The sequence below is a fragment of the Panicum virgatum genome, chromosome 7N (assembly GCF_016808335.1).
Source record: "Panicum virgatum strain AP13 chromosome 7N, P.virgatum_v5, whole genome shotgun sequence".
Taxonomy (NCBI): Eukaryota; Viridiplantae; Streptophyta; class Magnoliopsida; order Poales; family Poaceae; genus Panicum; species Panicum virgatum.
This window is the reverse complement of record NC_053151.1, coordinates 39781167-39803312: the sequence shown is the minus strand read 5'-3', so window position 1 is coordinate 39803312 and position 22146 is coordinate 39781167. Positions and strand designations below refer to the sequence as shown.

General features: G+C 45.1%; 2 protein-coding genes and 1 long non-coding RNA gene across 3 annotated transcripts; 2 read left to right on the top strand and 1 right to left on the bottom strand.

The window, feature by feature from the left end:
- The first annotated feature begins 7917 nt into the window (after positions 1–7917).
- Positions 7918–12305, top strand: LOC120681891. The gene is made up of 5 exons (XM_039963550.1): positions 7918–8400; positions 8834–9232; positions 9778–9870; positions 10743–10882; positions 11661–12305. The coding sequence occupies exons 1-5, from the start codon at positions 8050–8052 to the stop codon at positions 12094–12096; spliced, it is 1419 nt and encodes a 472-aa protein (XP_039819484.1). The 5' UTR covers positions 7918–8049; the 3' UTR covers positions 12097–12305.
- Positions 12306–12806: 501 nt separating this feature from the next.
- Positions 12807–16511, top strand: LOC120681892 (ELMO domain-containing protein A-like). The gene is made up of 9 exons (XM_039963551.1): positions 12807–13161; positions 13258–13367; positions 13673–13741; positions 14504–14619; positions 14714–14768; positions 15176–15296; positions 15404–15451; positions 15889–15983; positions 16081–16511. The coding sequence occupies exons 1-9, from the start codon at positions 13074–13076 to the stop codon at positions 16180–16182; spliced, it is 804 nt and encodes a 267-aa protein (XP_039819485.1). The 5' UTR covers positions 12807–13073; the 3' UTR covers positions 16183–16511.
- Positions 16512–20208: 3697 nt separating this feature from the next.
- LOC120683285 lies at positions 20209–21144 on the bottom strand. Its single transcript, XR_005678750.1, has 2 exons — positions 21111–21144; positions 20209–20443 (listed from the first exon to the last, which is right to left on the bottom strand). It is a non-coding gene; the product is annotated as an uncharacterized LOC120683285 (long non-coding RNA).
- Positions 21145–22146: the final 1002 nt, after the last annotated feature.

Below are 22146 nucleotides of genomic sequence, written 5' to 3'. Positions count from 1 at the left end.
CACGAGCCCAACATACTTATCCAAAATGGGATCCAAAACTCGCTTTGGGCAACATGGGCAAAACGACAGGATACGCTTCACACGCGCCGCTCAAAGAAATGCCATACCTTTGTCGTAAAAAAAGTACTATAAGCATTAAAAAGGCAAGGGGCTGTCGATCTAATATCGAAGCCAAAACACCTTCGCCCTAAAAAACAAAGTGCAATAAGCACTAAAAAGGCAAGGGGTTGTCGACCCAGTATCGAAGCCAAAACATCTTCGCCCTAAAAAATAAAGTGCAATAAGCACTAAAAAGGCAAGGGGATGTCGACCCAGTATCAAAGCCAAAACACCTTCGCTCTAAAACACAAGTGCTATAAGCACAAAAGTTCTCAGGGGCTCTCAACCTCATATCGAAGCCCCAAAACCTTCGCTCATCTTTAAACAGCATGTGCAAGGTCGGGGGAGATGTTTTTCTAAAAAACAAATTTGCTCATACTATTCAAAGCATGTGATCATTCGCGCAATACCAAGACCCCAAAACCTTCGCTCAGCTTTAAACAGCATGTGCAAGGTGGGGGGAGATGTTTTCCTAAAATAACAAATTTGCTCATGCTATTCAAAGCATGTGATCATTCGCGCAAGACCAAGGCCCCAAAACCTTCGCTCAGCTTTAAACAACATGTGCAATGTGGGGGGAGACGTTTTTCTAAAATAACAAATTTGCTCATGCTATTCAAATCATGTGATCATTCGCACAAGACCAAGGCCCCAAAACCTTCGCTCAGCTTTAAACAACATGTGCAAGAACGGGGGAGACGTTTTTCTAAAATAACAAATTTGCTCATGCTATTCAAAGCATGTGATCATTCGCGCAAGACCAAGGCCTCCAAACCTTCGCTCAGCTTTAAACAGCATGTGCAAGGTGGGGGAGACGTCTTTCTAAAATAACAAATTTGCTCATGCTATTAAAAGCATGTGACCATTCACGCAAGACCAAGACCCCAAAACCTTCGCTCAGCTTTAAACATCATGTGCAAGGTGGGGGGAGACATTTTTCTAAAAAAACAAATTTACTCATGCTATTCAAAGCATGTGATCATTCACACAATCAGCTTCAACCAGCATAGGCAAGGAGGGGGGAGACGTTTTTTCCAGAAGACAAAGTTACCTATGCTACTCGAAGCTTAGGATCAACAGTCCCAGCCCGAAGCCCACAAACCTTCGCCCAGTGCCAACCAACGAGGGCAACAAGGAGGGAGACGTTTTTTCAAAGGACAAAATTACCCAAGCCGCCTAAACCATCGGCACACAAAAACAAATGCACAAGACAAAATCGCAAAAGCGAGAGACAAAGAACAAGCCAGACACGGCGTCCATTTACATCAAACATAAGGTCAACAATTTTCACCTCAAGAGAGCCTCGTTCATCACAAAAACAACTTAAATACTTCTAGCTCCACTAGCGTTCAAAAACTCAGCAACACTCGTGCTAGGGTGCTCGAAGCTAAATCGCTCCCAGTCAGACCAGAGTGTGGCGCCACCATCGCGCCCGATTCGGAGAGGCGCCACAGTAAGTGTTTGACCTGCCGGCACAACCGCCTGGCCAGGGTGGGAATATTTACATTAGAGTCCACATCACAAAAAGTCTCAAGTTCATCTCATAAAGACTAAAATCCAAGACCTTCGGGTTTTCTTCGTCGTCGCTCCCGACCTGACCAGATGTCCCCGCGAGTTCTTCAGCATCTGCACCTTCGTTGACGATCCCCTTCGCAACTTCACGAGCTCGCTTGGACTACACAAAAAGCAATCAAAAAACATTTAATGACGAAAAAAGTGAACCCGAAGGGTAACACCCTAACCTCTTCAAGACGTTGGCGGGCGGTGTCCCGCAAAACTTGCCGACCAGCAGACAACCAGAACCTTCGCAGGAAAGCCCTTTTCACAGATTGAATCCTGCCAGAGCAAGCTTCCAACTCTGAAGACTCCGAGAACTGATACCCTGGAGCGGCAATATTGACCAAGTCTTGGCAGCCTTCGCTCTCGAGCAACGCGAAAGCATTCTCGCACGAGATAACTGCCGAGTTGTCTGAAATATTTGTCAAAATATTCCCCAAGACCGCAAACTCCTTCAGCATCTAGTCCAGCAGACCATTAACCCCCAGGCCACTGGACCTTAACAAGGGTTCGGGCTCAGCCCCAAAGGTTGCAAGTGCATCCCTGTAAGCTTCGTAGATATCACCACTCTTTTCCTCAATCTCATCGCTTGCATCACTGAGTATTTGCATATTCTCCCGGGCCTCATCTTGCAGTTTCTCAATCAACTGGTCCTTCTTAGAGCACTCGCCAAAAAGTTGAATGACGAGGCTTTCAGCCTTCTTGGCGCTGTCAACCCCTTTGGCAACCTCATGCCTCAGGCCTTCAATGGTCGCCTCTTTCGAATCCAGCTCTTTCTGCATCTCAGTGACAACAACGTCATGGTGTTTTGCCCTCTCCTCCAGTTCCTCATTCTGTTTCCTCTAAGAGTCATCGAGAGTTTGAAGCACCGCCAGCTCTTTCTTTAACTTCTCGTTTTCTACAACCAACCGGAGCCGCTCAGCTGAACCTTTGAGCATCTTCTCAGATTCAACCTTCGCCTTTCACAACAGCATCCTCCCAGCTATGAGAGCCTTCGCATTCATCGCCACCACCACACGGCCAAGATCCCCAGTACCGTAACATTCAAGTTCCTTCTTAAAACCTACATAAAGCATAGCTGTTAAATAATTCACTACACATACTTCGCCAAAATAAACAAGAATACCTTCGATATCAAAGAGTTCCTTCTCCAGTTGTTGCACCTTGATGACCGAAGAGGCGTCCTGCGAAGGTAGAGGCACCTACATAGACCCAACCTCGATCTCGTGGCTCAGCTCTGCCATCATTGTGGCAACATCTACTTCACGAACCCAAGGAAGATAAGGATCAATATTCGGTCCCTGAAAATCAATAGGACGAGGTAGTAGAACCCCACCTAGCTCGTCGAAGCGATGTTGCCCATCATCGCGGGTGTCGTCGCCCATTAAGACTGCCTCCGCCCCCACCCGGTCCTCGCGCGCCGCGGTAGCAACGGCACCAGCATCTTCGCTAACAACACCCTCCAAAATCTCCGAAGGCTGAACGATAGAGGTCGCAACGGCCGGGCTTGCAACCTTCGCGACAACTTCGACCGGGGCAGGAGAAGGCCCAACAGTGGCCGCAGGTGTAGGCAAAACAGGGTCAATGGTAGCACCCTCGTCTTCAAGATCAAGCAAGCTGACACTCCGAAGACCCGTGCCGCTTGATGGGTGAAGTTTCACAACCACGTCCCCAACACTGTCCGGGCCTGAAAGGAGGGACCCAAACTGATCAAGATAAAGTTCCATAGACTCTCCTCAAAGAGGGGAATAACTTATCGTATCCTCTAGCTCCCGCATGAAAGACTCACTACACAGCTCACTATGTGAAACCCCCGAAGGCATCGAGCCAAGCGATTACCTTTCTTTGCCGAGGGGACCCTCGGAGGCGGACCGGGCGGCTTTGTCGCAAAGACCTTCGGGGAAGCCTTCAAAGAACCAGCGTCCGCAGAAGAATTTTTTCTCTTCTTGGCGGCGGGATCTTCACCCGAACCCCCTTGCTCCTCTTCTCCGGTTTCATGGGCTCCTCCCGCCCAGGGTACTTCACACCCATAACGAAAAAATACTGGTTTACCCGAGAACCCCCGGGGCAGCAAACAACAAAAGAATCATGCTCCTTCGATAGATATGGTCCTGCAAGATCCGCCGCCCTTTCCTCGACCTCTGAAACAATAGCTTCGTTGCTCTTACCTGGCGGCTTGACCAGCGCAAACTTCGGAAAGGGAACTGTTTCTTTTGAGGCACGCACCCTAACTTTCCCCATGGGATTTGGATCCCAACCCGTGGACAGGGGCCATATATTCGCACAAATAAACTCTTCAATCAAATCCCTCCCACCGACTTATGTGCTCGACTGGACAGTATGAAGGTGACAAGAACCCGAAGGTCCCGTGAAGCACCCGAAGGTCCGCGGAATCGGCCGAAGGTCCCGTGAAGCACCCGAAGGTCCGCGGAATCGGTCGAAGATCCCGTGAAGCACCCGAAGGTCCTCTAAGGAAGCCGAAGGTTAACTGCAAACCCGAAGGTCTCCTAGGATATCTTCGGGGTAGCATCTCGCATACGAATCGGATAGGGAAGACAATTTGTACACTCCAACTGTATGAAATGACCTTCGGCCTGGAATATCCCACGAATATTCCGGGTTGGTAGGGGTATTATAGTCAATATGTAACAAAGGTGGGGGTATAAATACCCCCCAACCAATCTGTAAAGGACACGTGCTAATACGAAGGCGACACTCTGCCACTTTACTCTATCTAACCCTCATGTATGCGTATTGATTGGGTGGTAAATAAGCCGAGAACCCAACATTCTATTCTATAGCCACTTATGAGTTTATTGTGTGACGCAGATGTTTGTACTTATACTATGTACAGCTGAAAGACCCTTGTTTGATTTTGGTAATTGAGTGATAACTTAGGTGGACTAATAAGTATTTATGTTGAGATACACAGGTGATTAGTCCACACAAAGACACTAGTATGAGCAACATGTGCCATAAAGGAGAAATGACTAAGGGTTGATGCTATGCTCATATAGTGTGATGGAGGAACTCATTGCATATGAGACATGACATGGAGTTATGTGACCAAAGTGGAGAAGATCAAGACAAGGCTTGGCTTGATGGACCGGTTGCAATGGAGAAGGGCAAGTCAAGGCTTTGAAGCGAGGGACCGCGAGGCAGTGAAGCTTGGGCAAGATTTGGCGTCGATGGACCAAGGCAACGGTGAAGAGCGAGCAATGTCAAGATCGATGGACCAAAGAGGTCATGTGATGATATGGAGTGGATCATATCATTCAAGGAAGATCAAGCCAAGTGTTGACTCATGATGATGATCAAAAGGCTTGATAGAGTTTGGTGCTTGTGTGGCATCAACATTTGGGAAGATGAAATGGAATGCGCAAGGCAAAGGTATGACTTGTAGGGCATTTCATTTCACCGGTCAAAGGTTGTGTAGAGAAGTGCATGACCGGATTTAGAATAGATGGTCGTACTATCAAGAGGGGCAAACTTGTTTGTATATCGGTCATCTAGTGCCACTTGAGCGATCTAACATTGCGATGTTGCTAGGATCGAGTGGTGTGGTGAGATCAAGTGAAAATCCTTTGAAAATGATTGTGAAAATGCAAACACACATGCACATGGTATTGTTCACTTGGTGTTGTTGGCACATTAGCAAAGGAGAAAGAGTTGGAGTTGATGTTTATCAACTTGGGGAAGCTAGAAAGGCTTTTCGGTATTCTTCGGAGATTAGGTTGGCTCTTTGAGTGAAATACAACTTTGATCCATTGTGTTTTGGATCAAATATTCAGTTGGGTTGTGTAGCCATCTGAATAAGCTTTCCATAGAGTCCAAGATCACCAAATTTGGACATTGGAGCTAAGAGTTATGGCCGTTTTACCGAGGTACATTTCTGCTGGAAATAGACCTGCGGACGATCCTCTCCTGGGGGGCGGACGGTACGCCGTTATCTCGGATGAGCTCGAACAGAACCGTTTTTTGCTTTGTTGGTGGTCCAAAATGAACTGCGGACCGTCCGGTCCATGTGGGCGGACGGTCCGCCTTTAAAAGTTGAAACGGGCGCAGAAACTTGATAGTTCTGTCTTGGGTGTCCAATTGTACTGCGGACGGTCCGGCCCTTGGGGGCGGACGGTCCGCCTCCTACTGAAAATTCTGGGACAGAAACACTACGGTTTCTGTGTGTGCTCACTTTTTGAACGGCGGACGGTCCGCCCCTGGGGAGCGGACAGTCCGCCGGTCACTTCCAGATTTAGTCAGAGACGTTTGCAAATCGGTTGGTTCGAAGTTTTGAACCGCGGACGGTCCGCCCCAGGGGTGCGGACAGTCCGCCCGAGGCTCTAACGGTCGATTCTGACACAATCATTGCAGTTCTAGCCGTTGGTTTTGAATGGCGGACGGTCCGGTCTCTGTGAGGCGGACAGTCCGCGAAAACTCTGTTTTCACGGGATTTGAGTGTAACGGCTAGTTTGGGGCCTCCCTCTATAAATAGAGGGTGTGGCCGGCCATTTGAGGTTGCTGAGCACCTTGGGGACTTGGTGTCCATGTGTGAGAGTTCTTGAGAGCCCTATACTCACTCTAACTTGATAGTAATCATCCGATCGAGTGAGAGAGCGATTTTAGTGCGAATGCTTTGAGATATTGCATCGAGTGGCACTAGGTGATTGTGTTGCAAGCCGGTGTGCTTGTTACTCTTGGAGGTTGCCACCTCCTAGACGGCTTGGTGGCAAGAGTCTCCGTTGAAGCCCGCAAGAAGATTGTGCGGTGCTCCGGGAAGAGATTGTGAGGGGCATTGTGCTCACCCCGCGGGAGCCGCGAAGAGCAACTCTAGTTGAGCGAGACGTGAAGAGCAACAAGTGGTCCGGCCGGATCATGTGCTAGAGCTCAGTGTGAGCACTCCACATGGGAGAGTGTGACTTGAGAGTCACCACTAGCAAGAGGATCGGTGGCAACCTTGGAGCTTGTCTCAACGGGGATTAGCTTGGTGGCAACCAAGTGAACCTCGGGATAAAAATCACCGTGTCAATTTTGTCTACTCTTCTCGGTGATTTGCATTCTCCAAATCACAAGCCTTGTATTTACATTCATATATATCTTGTGCATGTGTAGTTGCTCTCTAGTAATTAGTTAGCTTGTGTAGCTTGCTAATCATCTTCTTGCTTGTGTAGCTAGAAGTAGAGATCCTAGTGTAACTAGTTAGCTTGTGTAGCTTAATTAGTTGCTCTTGCTTAGATTGTATAGCTAAGCAAGTTGAGATCTTGGGTTTGGATTGTGTATCCTTATCCTTGAGTATCTAGTGAGCTTAGTTTTGGCTCTATACTTTTGCTCATTAGAATTGTGTAGGAGCTCCTCCGGTTTGTGAAGTACTAGTGCTTAGACTTGTGTGGCTTGGCATTAGAATTGTTAGGAGAGCTCTTGCTAGCTTGGCACTCAATTTGCTTTGTGTATGATCTTTTTGGAGGTGCCTTAGAGTCATAGTTACAGGGGTGAAGTCTTGGCTAAGCGAATAGTTTCAATTCCGCATAAGTTTCGGTTAGCCGGCGCAATTAGTTTTAGAAAGGACTATTCACCCCCTCTAGTCCGCCATCTCGACCCTACAACAGCTCCATTTGCTTTCGCACTGCGTCAAGGTTTTTGCAAAGTTACTAAATTAAGGTTCTGTTTGGATCCAAGTGCTAAACATTAGCACTAGTCCATCCAAACAGAAGTGCTAATACAATGGGCTAAAATTTAACCAAAACTCTAATATTTTAAGTGAATGTATGAATGCTAATATTTTAAGTCCTGCTCCACGGGCGCCAAGGCCGAGGCGCCGCCGTCGGAGGAGGCCCCCGGCGCAGCCGAGGGCGAGGCGGCGTGAGCGCCGGAGATCCAGGCGAGTTGGAGCCAGAGGTGGGGAAGAAGAAGAAGATAAGGAGGGTGACATGTGGGGCCCACCAATAAAGTAAAATATGAAGAGTCTAATTTAAAAAGACTGTTGATTTAGCCCTCAATTTTGGAAGCTGTATATTTTTTACATAGCCTTCAAATCTCTATGTTTAACTAATATTATACAAGAGCTTTTGGAGATACTCTTAGAAAAGAGACAAAATATTATTTAGATCCTTCTCATAAAAAACAAGAGGTATTTTGATAATTTCATACCATACATTGGTTTGTGTGTGTAGTTTTAGAATTACATTTATAGTAACTGAAAAGCCGCTTTCCGCTGGACCGAAGGAAAAAAGAAAAGTATATTTCCACGTAGATGAGGCTCTCGCGTGCCTGGGGCCCCACATGTCAATCTCACAGCGTTCTCCGAGGCACTATCCCCAACCTCGCAGCTTCTCCACCCTCGCCGAGCGGCACCGCGCGCGCACGCGACCATCGATCGAGCACTACACCTAGTAGCAAAGCATGCAGCCGCCCACGTGCCTGGGCGCGTGCGGCGGCGGCGGGCTCACCCTCTCCGCCCCGAGCCGCCGGGCCTCCTCCTCCTCCTGCGGTGTCGCGCCGCCTAGGGCCTCCGTCTCGTGCTCCGCCGGGGGCGGCAAGGCGTCGCCGAGGGGGAAGGAGAACGTCTGGAGCGTCGACAACGAACGCGCTGCCAAGGAGGCGGGGCGGGGCCCGAAGCACCGCCGCAGGAGGCGCCCCGGCGGGCGCCGCCTCCCCCCGCCGCCGCCGAGGAGGAAGGGCAAGGATGCGGACTCCAGGATTCTGGTGTCTGGAGCCATGCTCGTGGAGGTCGAGACCGTGCTCCAAACTCAGGTATTTCATGCTTCTTCTCAATCTGTCCATCATAGGTAAGTGACATGATTACAAATATAAGGCGGATACATGAGTTTCTAGCATTAGTGTATTACCATTTTGGAGGAACAGTGGAGGGCTTCTCATGTTAATCCTGCGAAATCCAACCGGTGGCTTTAGTTATCTGCATCAATTAACAGTTTGAAGTTAGTTTATTAGACTTTAAGCCAATAGCTGCTTCAGAGATACACTAATTGATGGTTGGATAATTCATTCGGTTCAAGCATTCTAATTAGTACTCATTAGTTCTGGTAGGGTTCATATAGCGGTGAATGGTTGGGATTAAGCTGGGGGAAACAACATTCTCCCTCCAAATTGTTTGCTTAATAATTTGACATACATTATTACTAACAATTTGATGGAGGCTTCTGATGTTATCAGTTTTCAATCTTAGGAACCTGTTATAAAGCCTTCTTGGGATACATTTGCGAGTAGCTTGAGTGGTAACTGGAAGGGTGTTGGAGCTGTCTTCTCGCCAATCACAGCAGAGATGGAGCCTGTTGGAGTTGGGAGCAAAGAAGAGTACCTTTATGACTGTTACACTCTTTCTCACATTGAGAGATCTTTTGATAGTGGTCATGGCTCCGAGATCCGAAGGAGAACAAATTGGGTCCCTATCAATCCTTTTGGGGAAGCTGTGAAGCAGATCGCATCATATGATGGTGGGAGTTATGATGCTTCTAGTGGGAAGGGAACAGCTGATTTGCCTTCATATGAGTCATTTGATCTTAACAAGAGTGCTGTGCTTGATGAAGAAACTTTTGCTATGGAGCCTGGAATCGTATTTTTTGAGGTAGGGTTCCTTTGTCTTTTCGTCCAATTTCTTTCGTTATGAAATCCAATGATACTGATATATGTGCATGATTCTCTTTGTATTCATTGCTAATTGAAAACCATGGCATATTTTCTACTGTCATCAATATTTTTTACTATACTTTGCAAAATATGGAATTTGTCACTTTTTTAGCCACTAGCCTACCAGGATCTTTGTATGTGAAAATGTGAATTTAGTATTTTGTCCTTGCAATACTTGAACAGTTAGGTGGGCTTCTCTGTCAGAAAAAGAAGCTAGTTGTGAGGTAATGCAATAAATTGTTAGAACTATTATACATTTAGGCCTGCATTATTCAAAAGCGTTGAGAAGCTGCATTACAAGCAAGTCATTCTTCTGTGAGTTTCAGTTATAAGAAAAAGACATTGATGCCTTATATATCCATTCTTGTTCAAGTGCATTATTCTCTGGCCATTAACTTCTCTGGAAAACTGGGTTATAATCAGCTTGTCTTCTTGTTCATGAATAATCCAGTACCCTTTTGACCACTGTTCTTTGAATTTCAGGATGGATCGTACTCCAGAGGTCCAGTTGATATTGCGATTGGTGAATATGATGAATCTAAATACTTCCTTTCACCAACATATAAGTTTGAGCAAGTATGTCTACTCCACTTAAGTTTTCATTTTCAATTTTCGCAAACAGCACGCAAAGGTCTAGGCTTACTTGAATGATAAGAATGCTTATCTCTATATGCTAAGTAGAATAAGTTGCTTCTGTACATGAACATCTTTTCTTGGAGAAAATTACGTCTTCTTTTTTTTCCTCTTTCTGTTTTACATTTGGATGCCATAACTTAGTTTTGCTTTGCTAGATGAACCTTTTTGCTGTCCCAAACAAAGTACCTTGGAAGGCTATAGTTTTGACATGAAAGTCGCTGATATTTCCAAACTGAAATTTGCTACAAGGATCTGTTGTTTTAAAGTCGATTGGTATCATATTGTTTGCTTGAAACCATCCTGTGCTAATTTCTTCCTTTTGCGATGTTGTTTTCTGTACCTATTAAATAGAAACCATGTTCCTTTTTGTGTGGCTATGTTGCTCATTAAATTGCATTTTTAGTGTGCAATAAATGTGCCATTTTTTTTTGAACTTATTTCTTTCAGGTTTCATCTCTAGCCTACCCCAACTTGCTTGGGAAAAAAGGCTATGTTGTTGTTGTTGTTGTTGTTGTTGTAATAAATGTGCCATTTTCAGGCAATTTCAATGAGTTTTATGATTAAATTATGCACATGTATAAATAGCAACTTCACCAGCCTTGTATTTACTTTGTAAGGATAAGGAAAAATCCTTCCCAAATTATGTTACTAATTAACCAGCTGTTCTACAACTTTCAAGTTTGAACAGTATTGTTTTTGGAAAGAGTTTCACGTGTCCATTAGATATGTGTACCATTTGTATCTAAATGCTGCATGTGGGTATGGTACCTTGGTTTACCATTGATGACTTATGACATCCATTTGTATTTTAGTGTCTTGTCAAAGGTTGCCACAATAGGTTGCGGATTGTGCATACAATTGAGTTTAATGAAGGAGGAGCTAACATACAAATTGTAAGGGTTGCTGTATATGAAGAAAAATGGGCCAGCCCAGCAAATATCCATGTTGAAGAGTAAGACTCTGCCTTATCCTATGAATTTATCCATTTGCTTTACTGCTCATGGCAATAATAGTTCAAGGTTGGTCAGACCAATCAAGAAAGGATAAAGAATGGTATAATAGATATAACTGTTTTTAAAAAGATTTAAATCAAGACTATTTAAAAATTTTATTATGTGTGAATCACTTCAGGATATGGTGACATTTTATTGTGTGTGATTCACTTCAGGATATGGTGACATTCTTCTATAAGGTTCTGTGCTCACTCTTGTTCCTGATGAGCTACACTGTCTTCCAAAAGTTGCTGACCTTGTATTTGGCAACAAAACCATCTTGTGTACTTATCAAATATTTCCTCCATAAGCGCCACCGAAATTTTCTTTTGTGGGCCAAGGGGTCCACAAAGTACAGGTTCTAGACTGCATGATTCAAAACTAACCACATCAAGTTCATAGAGACTAAGATAGAAATACAGAAAACTTGTCTAGGTACAATTTTCTTGTACGTCTGGTCAATTATTTGAGGGTTTCAAACCTAATTGGTTCACTAGTAACTGTATGCAGACACTAACCAGTAAAGGAAGTGGAAGACCAAACATGAGCTGAGGAGCCATTTGACTGAATAACTCCAGATTTTCTCTATGGGTGGAACATGAAGTCGTGAACGACCATGATTTTTTCTTAAAAAAAACATAAATTGTTTCATGTGGTCTGGATGTATAAATAATGCTTAATTTTGTACAATATTGACTTTACAAATTTTCTAATGAACTGCATTTATTTTCTCTGCAGTGATACACTCGTTGAGCTTAAACCATTCTCTCAAAGAAGCCGGACCAAACCATCAGAACTGACAGGCTCCTGGAAAGTATATGAAGTCAGTGCAACACCAATTTTCAGTGATGAAATGCATGAGCTAGAGGGCGGTGCTCCTTTTGTCTACTTGTGCATGGAGACTGTGAAGAAGAGAACCCTGCCTGAGAGCTCAGTTTTCTTTGGGGAGGAGGAGATGCTTGACATGCAGGATGTCACCGTGCTCTGGTTACCTGGTGGCGTCACTGCCTATGTTGACATCAATGAGGACGGTGTGCTCTGTATCGGGGTTGGGTGGTACTCAGAAGAAGGGATCAATCTTGTGATGGAGAGAGACTATGGAACTGATGGAAGGCTCAGGGAGGTTCGGACAAAAACTGAAGTAAAACGCCGGTGGTATCAGTCAGTTCCATAATAACCCAAAGAATCACTTGTTTCTGAAATAGGAGTGTAGGATCAATCTCCAATGATGCTTATGGAGTATGAATTACACCAAACCTTTGTGACAGGTTTGATGTACTTCATAGATAACTTGTAAATTTGTGTTGCCTTTGTAGAATGTGGATGTTCTGGTTTCATCAGTAAGAAAATAAAGCTTAAACAAGCTCATTTGCTGTTTGCCTATGCATCTTGCTTCCCACGGGCATCAATATATTTTATGCTGCAGCTATAGGCTACTTATGAATGGTGTATTTTGGACACTTGGTCTGGAATATGCGGACAGTCTTTGGGAACCCACGCTGCTGTTGATCTAAATCTTCGCCCATTGGGAGACGAGATTGATGATCTAGCTAAGCTCTTTGGTATCTCTTTTATTCGTCTTTGACAAACATAAACCGCATCATATTTCTTAAAAGTGAAATACGGATTTCAGTGTTCTTTCGGCGCTGTTAAACACAACATTGCAACCTGAAGACATTCATTTGGGTACACCAAGATTCAATTCTATCCGCCTTGCTTGAAAGCCTCTGGGATTGGCTAGGAAAGGAAAGTTGCTTTCTACGCTGGACGTCCTTGGCGCCTCAAACAGGGAAGCCGTCTCAAGCTGAAGCGAGACGAAGACGACACAGCAATAATTCGCGCCACCATCCGGAGCCAAGCCAATTAGAAGCGCCAAGTTGCCAGCCAAACGAACCAGCTAAACCAGGGGGGTGCCACCGGCGCGGCGCGTCGTGGAGACAGCCCTCGTGGTCGATCCGCCCGTGGGATCTCGCGCACGCCAGGATTGGGGAGCCGCGGCCTCCCTCCCTCCGCCCCGGCTATGCATGGGTTCCCGCGCGGATCGCGGCGCGTAGACACAGAGATCGGGAAGGGAGAGAGGAGAGAGAGCGAGAGACGGGGGAGGGCGAGGTCGGGGAGGCGGGGAGCAGCGCGCGCGCGCGCTCGTTCGGCATGGACCAGAATGCCGGCTCCTTCATCGCCGTGCGCCGCCTCTCCGGCGCCGGCGCCGTCCACCACCACCGCCACCACTCCTCGCCGGGTACGCGCGTGGCTTCATCGTTTGATCGCGCTGTTTGTCTCGGTGCAGAGGCTCACGGTGACGAATTTCCCCCCTTCCTTTTCCGTGCGCCCGCAGCGGAGGTCGTGGGCGTGTCCACGGCGTGGATCGGGAGGGGGCTCTCGTGCGTCTGCGCGCAGAGAAGGGATAGCGACGCGCGCCTCTCGTTCGATCTGACCGCCATTCAGGTGAAAAGCTCATTCTCGTTTCATTCCTAATGGCTTGTATCCCTTCCAAGCAGGCGTTAGCAACATCTTCTCTCGTTTTTTATTCCCTTGTGGCACGCGATCAGTATTCTGAAACATGAATGATTGATCCTCCGCTGAAAAGTTTTAACCCCCTCTCTCCGCCAGGGGGCAATATATGGAAACGTGAATTGTAGTATTGATTGAGGGCTTTCTGATTGCATTGCGTGTTCTTGCTGTCATACATGTATGATTCTTGGGACATGAAAATTCCTACAGGAATAATACTTGATCATTCTCTGTTCCAGGAAGAGTGCTGGCATAGATTGCAGAACCGGATAGAAGTGCAGTATGATAGTTCAAATCTAGATCATCAGGTATGAGCTATATATGATAATAGAAATGCACATTTTTTTCTTTGTTACCGTTGAATGTGCTGTGATGAGCTTTGGTATCCTAATTCAAGATGACAACTGGCATGGTATAACGTGTGTTGATATACTTAACAGTACAGTTGCATTCTCATGCTTAGGTTCGGGGGAAAGGTGAAAATATCTAATATCTACAATGAGCTTGAAGGCACTTGCACATTTCATTTTTCAATCCATCAATTTAATTAGACACATGTCGGTATTAAAAAAAAAGGAGGAAAGAACCCCTCAAATTAGCCAGTTGATCCAAGTGTACAACAATCATATCCTTGCTTATGTTATGAGTTGTTATCCTTGTTAGTAATATCCTTGTTAGTAATAATTTGTTACTGGTGCTCCCATGCCCTAAGAAATAAGGATATCTGAGGCCCTGTTTAGTTTCCAAAAAAATTTGCACAGTATCCGTCACATCGAATCTTCGGACACATGCATGAAACATTAAATGCAGTTGAAAAAAATAACTAATTACATAGTCTAACTGATTAGCACGAGATGAATTTTTTAAGCCTAATTAGTCCATAATTGGACATTATTTGTCAAGTAACAACGAAATATGCTACAGTGCCAAAACCCAAACTTTTTCACCAACTAAACACACCTGAATGGCAAGTTTTGCATGGGAATCTATAGCATACATTTCCATAATTCCATCTCCCTTTCCTGAGTTCTATCTAATTTTGGTTATGTACTGACACATATATCCACTAGAAAGCACTGAAGGCCCTTTGGCGTGCTTCTTTTCCTGGAACTGAACTTCTAGGGCTAGTATCAGATCAGTGGAAGGAGATGGGATGGCAAGGAAAAGATCCATCTACAGATTTCAGGTCTTTCCTCCGTTCATTACAATGTGTGCACTTCACCAAGTCATTCATTTGTTAAATTTCAAATGTGTCATCATATGTTCTGTTGAATTTACAGAGGTGGTGGTTTTATATCTTTGGAGAATTTACTGTACTTCTCTAAGAACTTTTCAGTGAGTAAAAATCACTTGACCCAAGTGCTTGTTTACATTCATCTCAACGTTTCTGCAATGTTGGCTTATGCATCCCTTGTGGCTTTAAATGTTATTTATCGAGCTTGATGAGCTCGAAAGGATCTAAAGGAGTCACATAGTTTACATGTTTCTTGGAATTTCACTGAAACTCTGCTTTCTCCCTATTGTGGCAATTGAACAGCCAATGATCCATTAATGATTTCATTAAATGAAGAAATGGTCGATAATGTATCTTGTAAATCCTGTAAAGATGTACGATTTGTCCAGTTATGCTGCATTATGTAATTAGAAAAGAACAACGGGAAATCCGGTTATCACCACTTTGTTGAACTGCGTCATTTTCAATTGGGCCCCAAATTCAGCTCAGTGAGTCCCTTTCTCTGCAGAAATCCTTCCAGGAGCTCCTTTGTAAGAAGAATGGTGATAGAGCGTTGTGGGAATATCCCTTTGCTGTAGCTGGTGTAAATATTACATTCATGTTAATTCAGATGCTTGATCTTCAAGCAGGTTTGTCTGTCAAACTTTTCAGCATTTCTTATTAAGTTGATCCGAACTGTGAAAGTAGTTTAGCAATCGAAATGAACAACTGTGATCCGAAGTTGATGTCGCTGCAGCTAAGCCAAAGTCATTGATTGGAGCAGTGTTTCTAAATCTACTTAAAGGTATGTCATTCTTTTACTGTTACATTTGTATAGGGCTGAAATCTTACAGAACTGATGTAGTTCAGGCTTTTATCCCGGAAGGCCTTTCAGGCTCAGACAGTCCGACTTAACCGAATAGTTAGTGGTTGTCAACATAGCTATATTCTTACAAATTTGGAGGACTTAAGTGAGCCCAACTGACTTGCCTAGTTGTGTCTAACATGCATGTTTTCTTAGAAACGCATTGCAGCTAGCAAGGGCCCCTTAAAAATTTTGCAGTTACTTTCAGTAAGGGTGTAGAAACCCAAACAGCATTATAGGTGTAATGGTTAACACCTGTGTGAGGCCCTCTAGAGATATACATATATTATTAGCTTTTAATAGAAGCTGGGTAAGAGCAATCATGTTTTCACAATTACCTCCAGGTAGGACCATCTGACCTTTGTTTTTTTTTCCAGAAAATGATCGAGCATTTGACATTCTTTACTGCATAACTTTCAAATTGATGGATCAGAAATGGCTCGACATGCACGCCAGTTACATGGATTTTAATGTACGTCTTTCCTTTCTAATACGGCATCGATCCGTTGGACACGTTCTTTGTACCAAGCACCTTCCATCCTGACCAAATCGTCGAACAATCGCTGCAGTCGGTTATTAAATCTACGCGGCGCCAGCTCGAGAGGGAGCTGTTGCTCGAAGACATTCAGAGAATCGAGGACATGCCATCATACAGGTTTCTCGCCCGCTAGCAACTGAACTCGGTCACACCCCTAACATTGCCACACACAGCGCAGCTCCATACACGTGAAGAATTACAACGTTGGATCCACGTACACTGAGCTCAACGCTGGAGGAATCTAGGATAAATGTGGACTGTGGATGTGCTTCATTGGATTGTGTTATCCTGTTTAGCTACCCTGACAGACCCAACAGCTGGGATGTTATTACTGGCTTTACCCTTGTACTAGGGCGCCTTTTCTTTTGAACGACATACCGGCAGATCCTAGGTTTCGTTGTAAACAAGAGGATCGTGGAAAGTCGTCTGGAAATGCTATGTGGCTGTGTGTTCATCCATGCATGATTGAGGACATTGGCAACGGAGTCCGACCTGTAAAAGGGCGAGCTCGGATTGAGCCGGCCAACAGTCATTTGATTTGGGCTTGGTATCTTCTGGAGCCCAAAAGCCTTGCTCGTCCAAGCCCAATGGCCTCTTTGGTTAGGCCTAAAAAGCTACTTCTTCTATCCCAAAATAAATATAATTCTAGAGTTCAAAATTTGTCTCACAAAAATATTAACTTTAACCCACCTATCACAAAAGACAAGCCAGTTTCCGGAAGAATCTCATAAAAGACAATTAATATCACATTCCCTCACCACAAAAGACAAATAATATTTTGGTAATTTTACACATACCATTAGTTTGCGTGTTCGGTTTTAGAATTATATTTATTTTGAGACGGAGTGAGTAGAGTTCATAATTTATAGTTCATCACTCCGTCCTCCGGCCTCCCCCTATAAAAACTTATCCGTCCTACCCCTCAAAAGAAAAAAACTTATCCGTCCTCTACTTTCCAGCAAAGATACACCCAAGAATCTCGACGCTTGAACTTCCATCTCTTTATTCAGAATCTGGCTGGGTGCTAAACTACTCTCGTCCAATCGGAGCCGTCGCGTCAGGGATCAGTCTACGCTGGCCTGATTTTCGCTTGCTTTCGGCTTTCGGGGCAATGACAAAGCGCCCCTCGCCGGTGAGGAGGCGACAAGGCCAAGGACAAGGGATAAAATAATCACATCAGCAGATGGGAATGGGGCTCGAGCTCGATCGATCCAGGCATCAGAGATCGGATGGGATCCTGCGATCACATCAGGGGGTGGCCATGGGCATCTCGAGCCCAGCTGAAAGACGGGCGGCCGGGCGGGGGATCAGACTAGATGTCACGCTCCCCGTTGCCTGCCGTTCCCTCCCAAGGCAGGCTAGGTGCCTAGGAGCAGCACAAGTGCACAATTGTTCTGCATAAAAGTTTACTGCATATTTTAGAAAGTATGTTCAGAGTGATGAGTTTAGTAGCATCATGTTATCAATCTACATGACCTTTTATTCATATTTTTCTGTGGCTACTCTCCAAAAACAAGCTCCTGACTAGAGACAACCTAGGTAGAAGAAGAGAACTCGCTGACCAAACATGCTTATTCTGTTGTGAGACAGAGTCAATTAACCACCTGTTCTTTGAATGCTGTGTTGCCATTCAGTTTGGATGGAAATTTCTGCCATTGTGGGTAAAAAAATTGGGATGGATTTTGAATCCATTGGCCGTTGGTGGGTGAGCAATAATAAGAATGAGAATCTGAATTGTGTTTGTGCTGCTGTACTCTGGGTTATTTGGAAACTAAGGAATGGTTTGTGCTTTCAGGGGAAAACGTGGCGTGGAATGGATCCGGTTCTAGGGGCGGTGGCAAGGATGCTGGACAGGTGGAGACCTTTATTCAAGGAGAACAAGACCTCGGAGATGGGCTGCTTCATTGGGGCATGGGCGCAGCTTGCAGCAAGATTGCCGAGAATCGTGTGGAGGGACAGTTCAGAGTTGGGGACTTCTCCCTTTCTGCAGTCCCATCAGGACTTCGACGTTCAGAGTTGGGGACTTCTTTCTCTCTGCAGTCCCATCAGGACTTCGACGTTGCAACTCAGGAACGTGAGCTTCGCCATGTGGTTCTGCAGACTTTACCGTTCTCTAGTTCTCTTTTTGGAAGCATGAGAGTTGCTCCTTCTGAACTTGTATTGAGCGGGCGCGCTCAAAACGCTTTGCTTTCACTCTGAACTTTATGTACGCTTTGTTCTTGTAATAAAGTGGGGAAACTTTTTCTCTAAAAAATCTACATGACCTTTTAGTTGTTGACGAGCGAAGCTAGTAACGTCCGTTTAAGCTTAGAGCAACTCCAAGAGATTAGTTATTTTTGGTTGAATGGCAAAATCTTGTAGCTCAGATCGCGCATGTTCAGCTGGTGGATGGGTCAGATACATTTAGATGGAATTTGACTAATTCAGGGTCTTTTACTGTAAGATCTTTCTATCTACACTTATTAGATAGTCAACCATCTTTTAGACATAAGATGATCTAGAAGTTAAATATTCCTCTAAAAATTAAGATATTCCTATGATTTCTTCAAAGGGGATACTTTTAACTAAAGATAATCTTGCTAAGAAGAACTAGACAGGAAGCCAAAAATGTTGCGGATGTAATAGTAATGAGACTATGCAACATCTTTTCCTGGACTGTACTTATGCAAGATTGGTCTGGAAGATTATCTTTTATGCTACTGGTTTAACGCCACCTAGATCAATTCGCCATATGTTTAATTCTTGGCTGTCTAATCAATCTAAAAAGATTAGGAGGGTCATCTGGGTGGGGGTTGCCACTGTATGCTGGGCGATCTGGAGATGTCGAAACGATTTAATTTTTAACAAAATCAAAGTTAACTCGGTTTTGCAGGTCATCTTCAGGGGAACATACTGGTTTTGTTTCTGGGCGCAGTTGCAGAGAGAGGAGCACGCCAACAACACTTTCTCCAGCTTGAGCAGACTAATTGAGATAGTATCTCTTAATTTAGTTAAAGGAGGGTGCAAGCATGTCTATCGCTTGCAGTAGTTTGGAGTCTCTCCAGTGACTGGTGTGCTTTTTTCCTTTTTCTAGTTTTTGCAAACTTTTTTTTCTTTGGCTGTGTATGCCTCGTCATAGAGGCCGGATTGGTAATCCTTTATCTAAAAAGAAGCTATTTTTGACTCTCTATCTGACTCTTAATCTGACTTTCTATAAAAAATGCTATCCATATTAAGAGATTTTCTCCAACAGACTCTATTTCAATTCTCCAAATCTCAACACCTGCTTCAGTTCTCTCCCCTACCCACCCACTGACATGTGGGACCCACGTGTCTCCCTCTTCTTCCTCCCTCCTTTCACCATCCTCTCTGCTCCCCTCCGCCCTAGCCCGGCGGCCCTGTCTGCCCCCTCCCCCAGCGACGATTCGCGGTGCCGGAGGTCGATTCACGGCCGGTGGAGCTCAAGAACCTGCAGCTGCTCCCGTCGCGCCTCCTCCACCCCCACTCGCCCACCCTCCACTGCGCGGGCCACCAGCGGTGCTAGCGGCCACGGTAGCAGCAGCAAGCCGCGCCTCCTCCACCCCCACCCCCCACTCTCCATGGCGCGGGCCACCGGCTGCGCTAGCGGCCTCGGCGGCAGCAGCTTCTTGGAGCAGAGCGAGCGGCAGCCACGCCGCGAGGTGAGGAACCTCCGCGCGGGGGAGGCAGCGCCGGCAGGGGAGGAACCGCCGGCGGGGGAGGCAGTGCCGGCGCAGAGAGGCCGCGCTGGTGGGGGAGGCTGCGCCGGTGGAGGAGGACGCGCAGGGGGCGTGCGGAAGCAGGGGTGCGCGGAACGATGGAGATAGCGAGAGAGATGTGCTCGGGAGAAGAAGCGAGCGGAGGGGAGTAGATCACGAGCGGGATAGCGACAACGAAGAAAAGAGTCTGTTGGATTGGAGTTTTTACCACTTCTGGTCCAAATTTGCCTACTCAAGAACATTTACCTATTATATTGAACCGCAAAATTAATTTTGCGGGTTCGCGGAGGCCGCTAACCCAACAATGTCACGCTTATATATTTCGTGGCCCTTGCAGCTTTGATGGTAGAACCCGCCAAATCCTGCATATCTGTGCACGCGCATGTGTATATGGCGTCTTTGTCCGCTGCTAATTCATTTGACTAAGCACGCACACTATTAGCTTCCTTCAGCACTAGAACCATTAGCTTCCTTCAGCACGTCAATTCAATACTTAATACACTCAATACTTAACAGAAATGAGACAACTGAAGCTTTGAAATTACATAAAAAATGATGAAACTGTTAAAGTCATCCTGGTTTACACCATCCTGCTAAAGTGATGAGACAGCTCCTCTCAAATAAGGCTATATTACACTGATCATAGTACTTTTCCCCAAGCATCTTGTTTCTTCAAATCTGAAAGTTCAAAAAACAGAAAATTTTCATCAGAACTGCTTATCTGTAGTGCGAAGGAAATTTTGTAGCACATAGGCTCAAGCAATTTCATGATTTTTTATCAACAGTACATAATTATTCAGAGTTCAGAGCTCTATTTTTTGAACAACAGTGAACAAAAAATAGTAAAAAAAACTCCCTTCCAAAGACTACTTGACAGAACTGTAACATCTTTAACACAATACTAACATCAGTTAATAAAATCAAAACAATTATCATGCTACAAAGGTTAGAGAAAGTAAGACAAAACACCTTAAGTTCAGAAACTAATGTGACAATAGGATTTAGCATACTACAGAGTATTGGCTGATATCTGATCATAGTTATTTAGAGTTTAGAGCTCTGATTTCCGAACAATAATTGATAGAATGGGCATGACAGACATTATATAAAATCTATGCACAGAATTAGTAACTACAAACATATGAGATGCTATCAATAATGCTACTTCTATCTGTCTAAGTGCCTGTCTATTACATATGCAATGCCATGTTGTTTCCAATGAGATAGTGGTATCAATGTCAAGCACACCATCATCACCAAGAGCACTAGAAGTTGTACCAACTCCTAAAGGAAATCAAAACAAAATCCTTAAATCTATCTGGAATTCTAAAGACCTGTAACTTACACTTGTGAGAAGCATTGCAGACAGGATGCTTCTTAGAAGAGTAAATTTCATTGGCGGTTCCCAAATTTGTCCCGAGATTTCAAGTAGGTCCCGGTACTCTCAAAATGCACATCTAGGTCCCTGAACTTGTCCCGAGTTCTCATCCCGGTCCCGGTACTCTCAAAATGCACGTCTAGGTCCCTGAACTTGCTAATCCATTTCATATAGGTCCAAATCTCCATAACATGCTCTCCAAACAGTACGATTAAGTGAACTAACAGGTGGGGCCCATATGGCAGTCACAGCGTCATCGATCAGAGCGTGTACAGCCCCTGACTAAAAGAACTGAAGAGAGAATGAGTAGTGTTAGCTTAGCTCTACTCAATGTTCAATAGCTGACAACATTCAGCAACATTCAGCAATAGCCAATAGGACGTTGCTGAATGTTGTCAGCTATTGAACATTGAGTAGAGCTAAGCTAACACTACTCATTCTCTCCTCAGTTCTTTTAGTCAGGGGCTGTACACGCTCTGATCGATGACGCTGTGACTGTCATATGGGCCCCACCTGTTAGTTCACTTAATCGTACTGTTTGGAGAGCATGTTATGGAGATTTGGACCTATATGAAATGGATTAGCAAGTTCAGGGACCTAGACGTGCATTTTGAGAGTACCGGGACCGGGATGAGAACTTGGGACAAGTTCAGGGACCTAGATGTGCATTTTGAGAGTACCGGGACCTACTTGAAATCTCGGCACAAGTTTGGGGACCGCCAGTGACATTTACTCCTTCTTAGAAGAAAGTTGGTTGCATAGCATTGTGTCCAGAGCGCCGCCTCAGCTCTTCCCAAGTTCCCATTACCCACACCAGGTTATAGTTGTACCTCGATCTCCCTTAGCTCTGAGCAGTTGCTCTCGGCCTCAGACCTGTGCTGATTCCTTCCTCCTCTTCTCACGAACTCACACAGCAAGCAGCCAGCCAAGCACTAGCACCATCACGCCCATGGATCTCTGCTTCCTTTTTTGTTCCTAGCACCATCACGCCCATGGATCTCTG

Excerpts from the sequence above, each read along its gene's own strand:
- LOC120681892 (XM_039963551.1), top strand. The coding sequence starts at position 13,074 with ATGGACCAGAATGCCGGCTCCTTCATCGCCGTGCGCCGCCTCTCCGGC. Across the intron at positions 13,162-13,257 it reads CCGCCACCACTCCTCGCCGG|CGGAGGTCGTGGGCGTGTCC; the intron begins GTACGCGCGTGG and ends GTGCGCCCGCAG. Across the intron at positions 15,452-15,888 it reads GTTTCTAAATCTACTTAAAG|AAAATGATCGAGCATTTGAC; the intron begins GTATGTCATTCT and ends TTTTTTTTCCAG.
- LOC120681891 (XM_039963550.1), top strand. The coding sequence starts at position 8,050 with ATGCAGCCGCCCACGTGCCTGGGCGCGTGCGGCGGCGGCGGGCTCACC. Across the intron at positions 9,233-9,777 it reads CTGGAATCGTATTTTTTGAG|GATGGATCGTACTCCAGAGG; the intron begins GTAGGGTTCCTT and ends TTTGAATTTCAG. Across the intron at positions 9,871-10,742 it reads CAACATATAAGTTTGAGCAA|TGTCTTGTCAAAGGTTGCCA; the intron begins GTATGTCTACTC and ends TTTGTATTTTAG.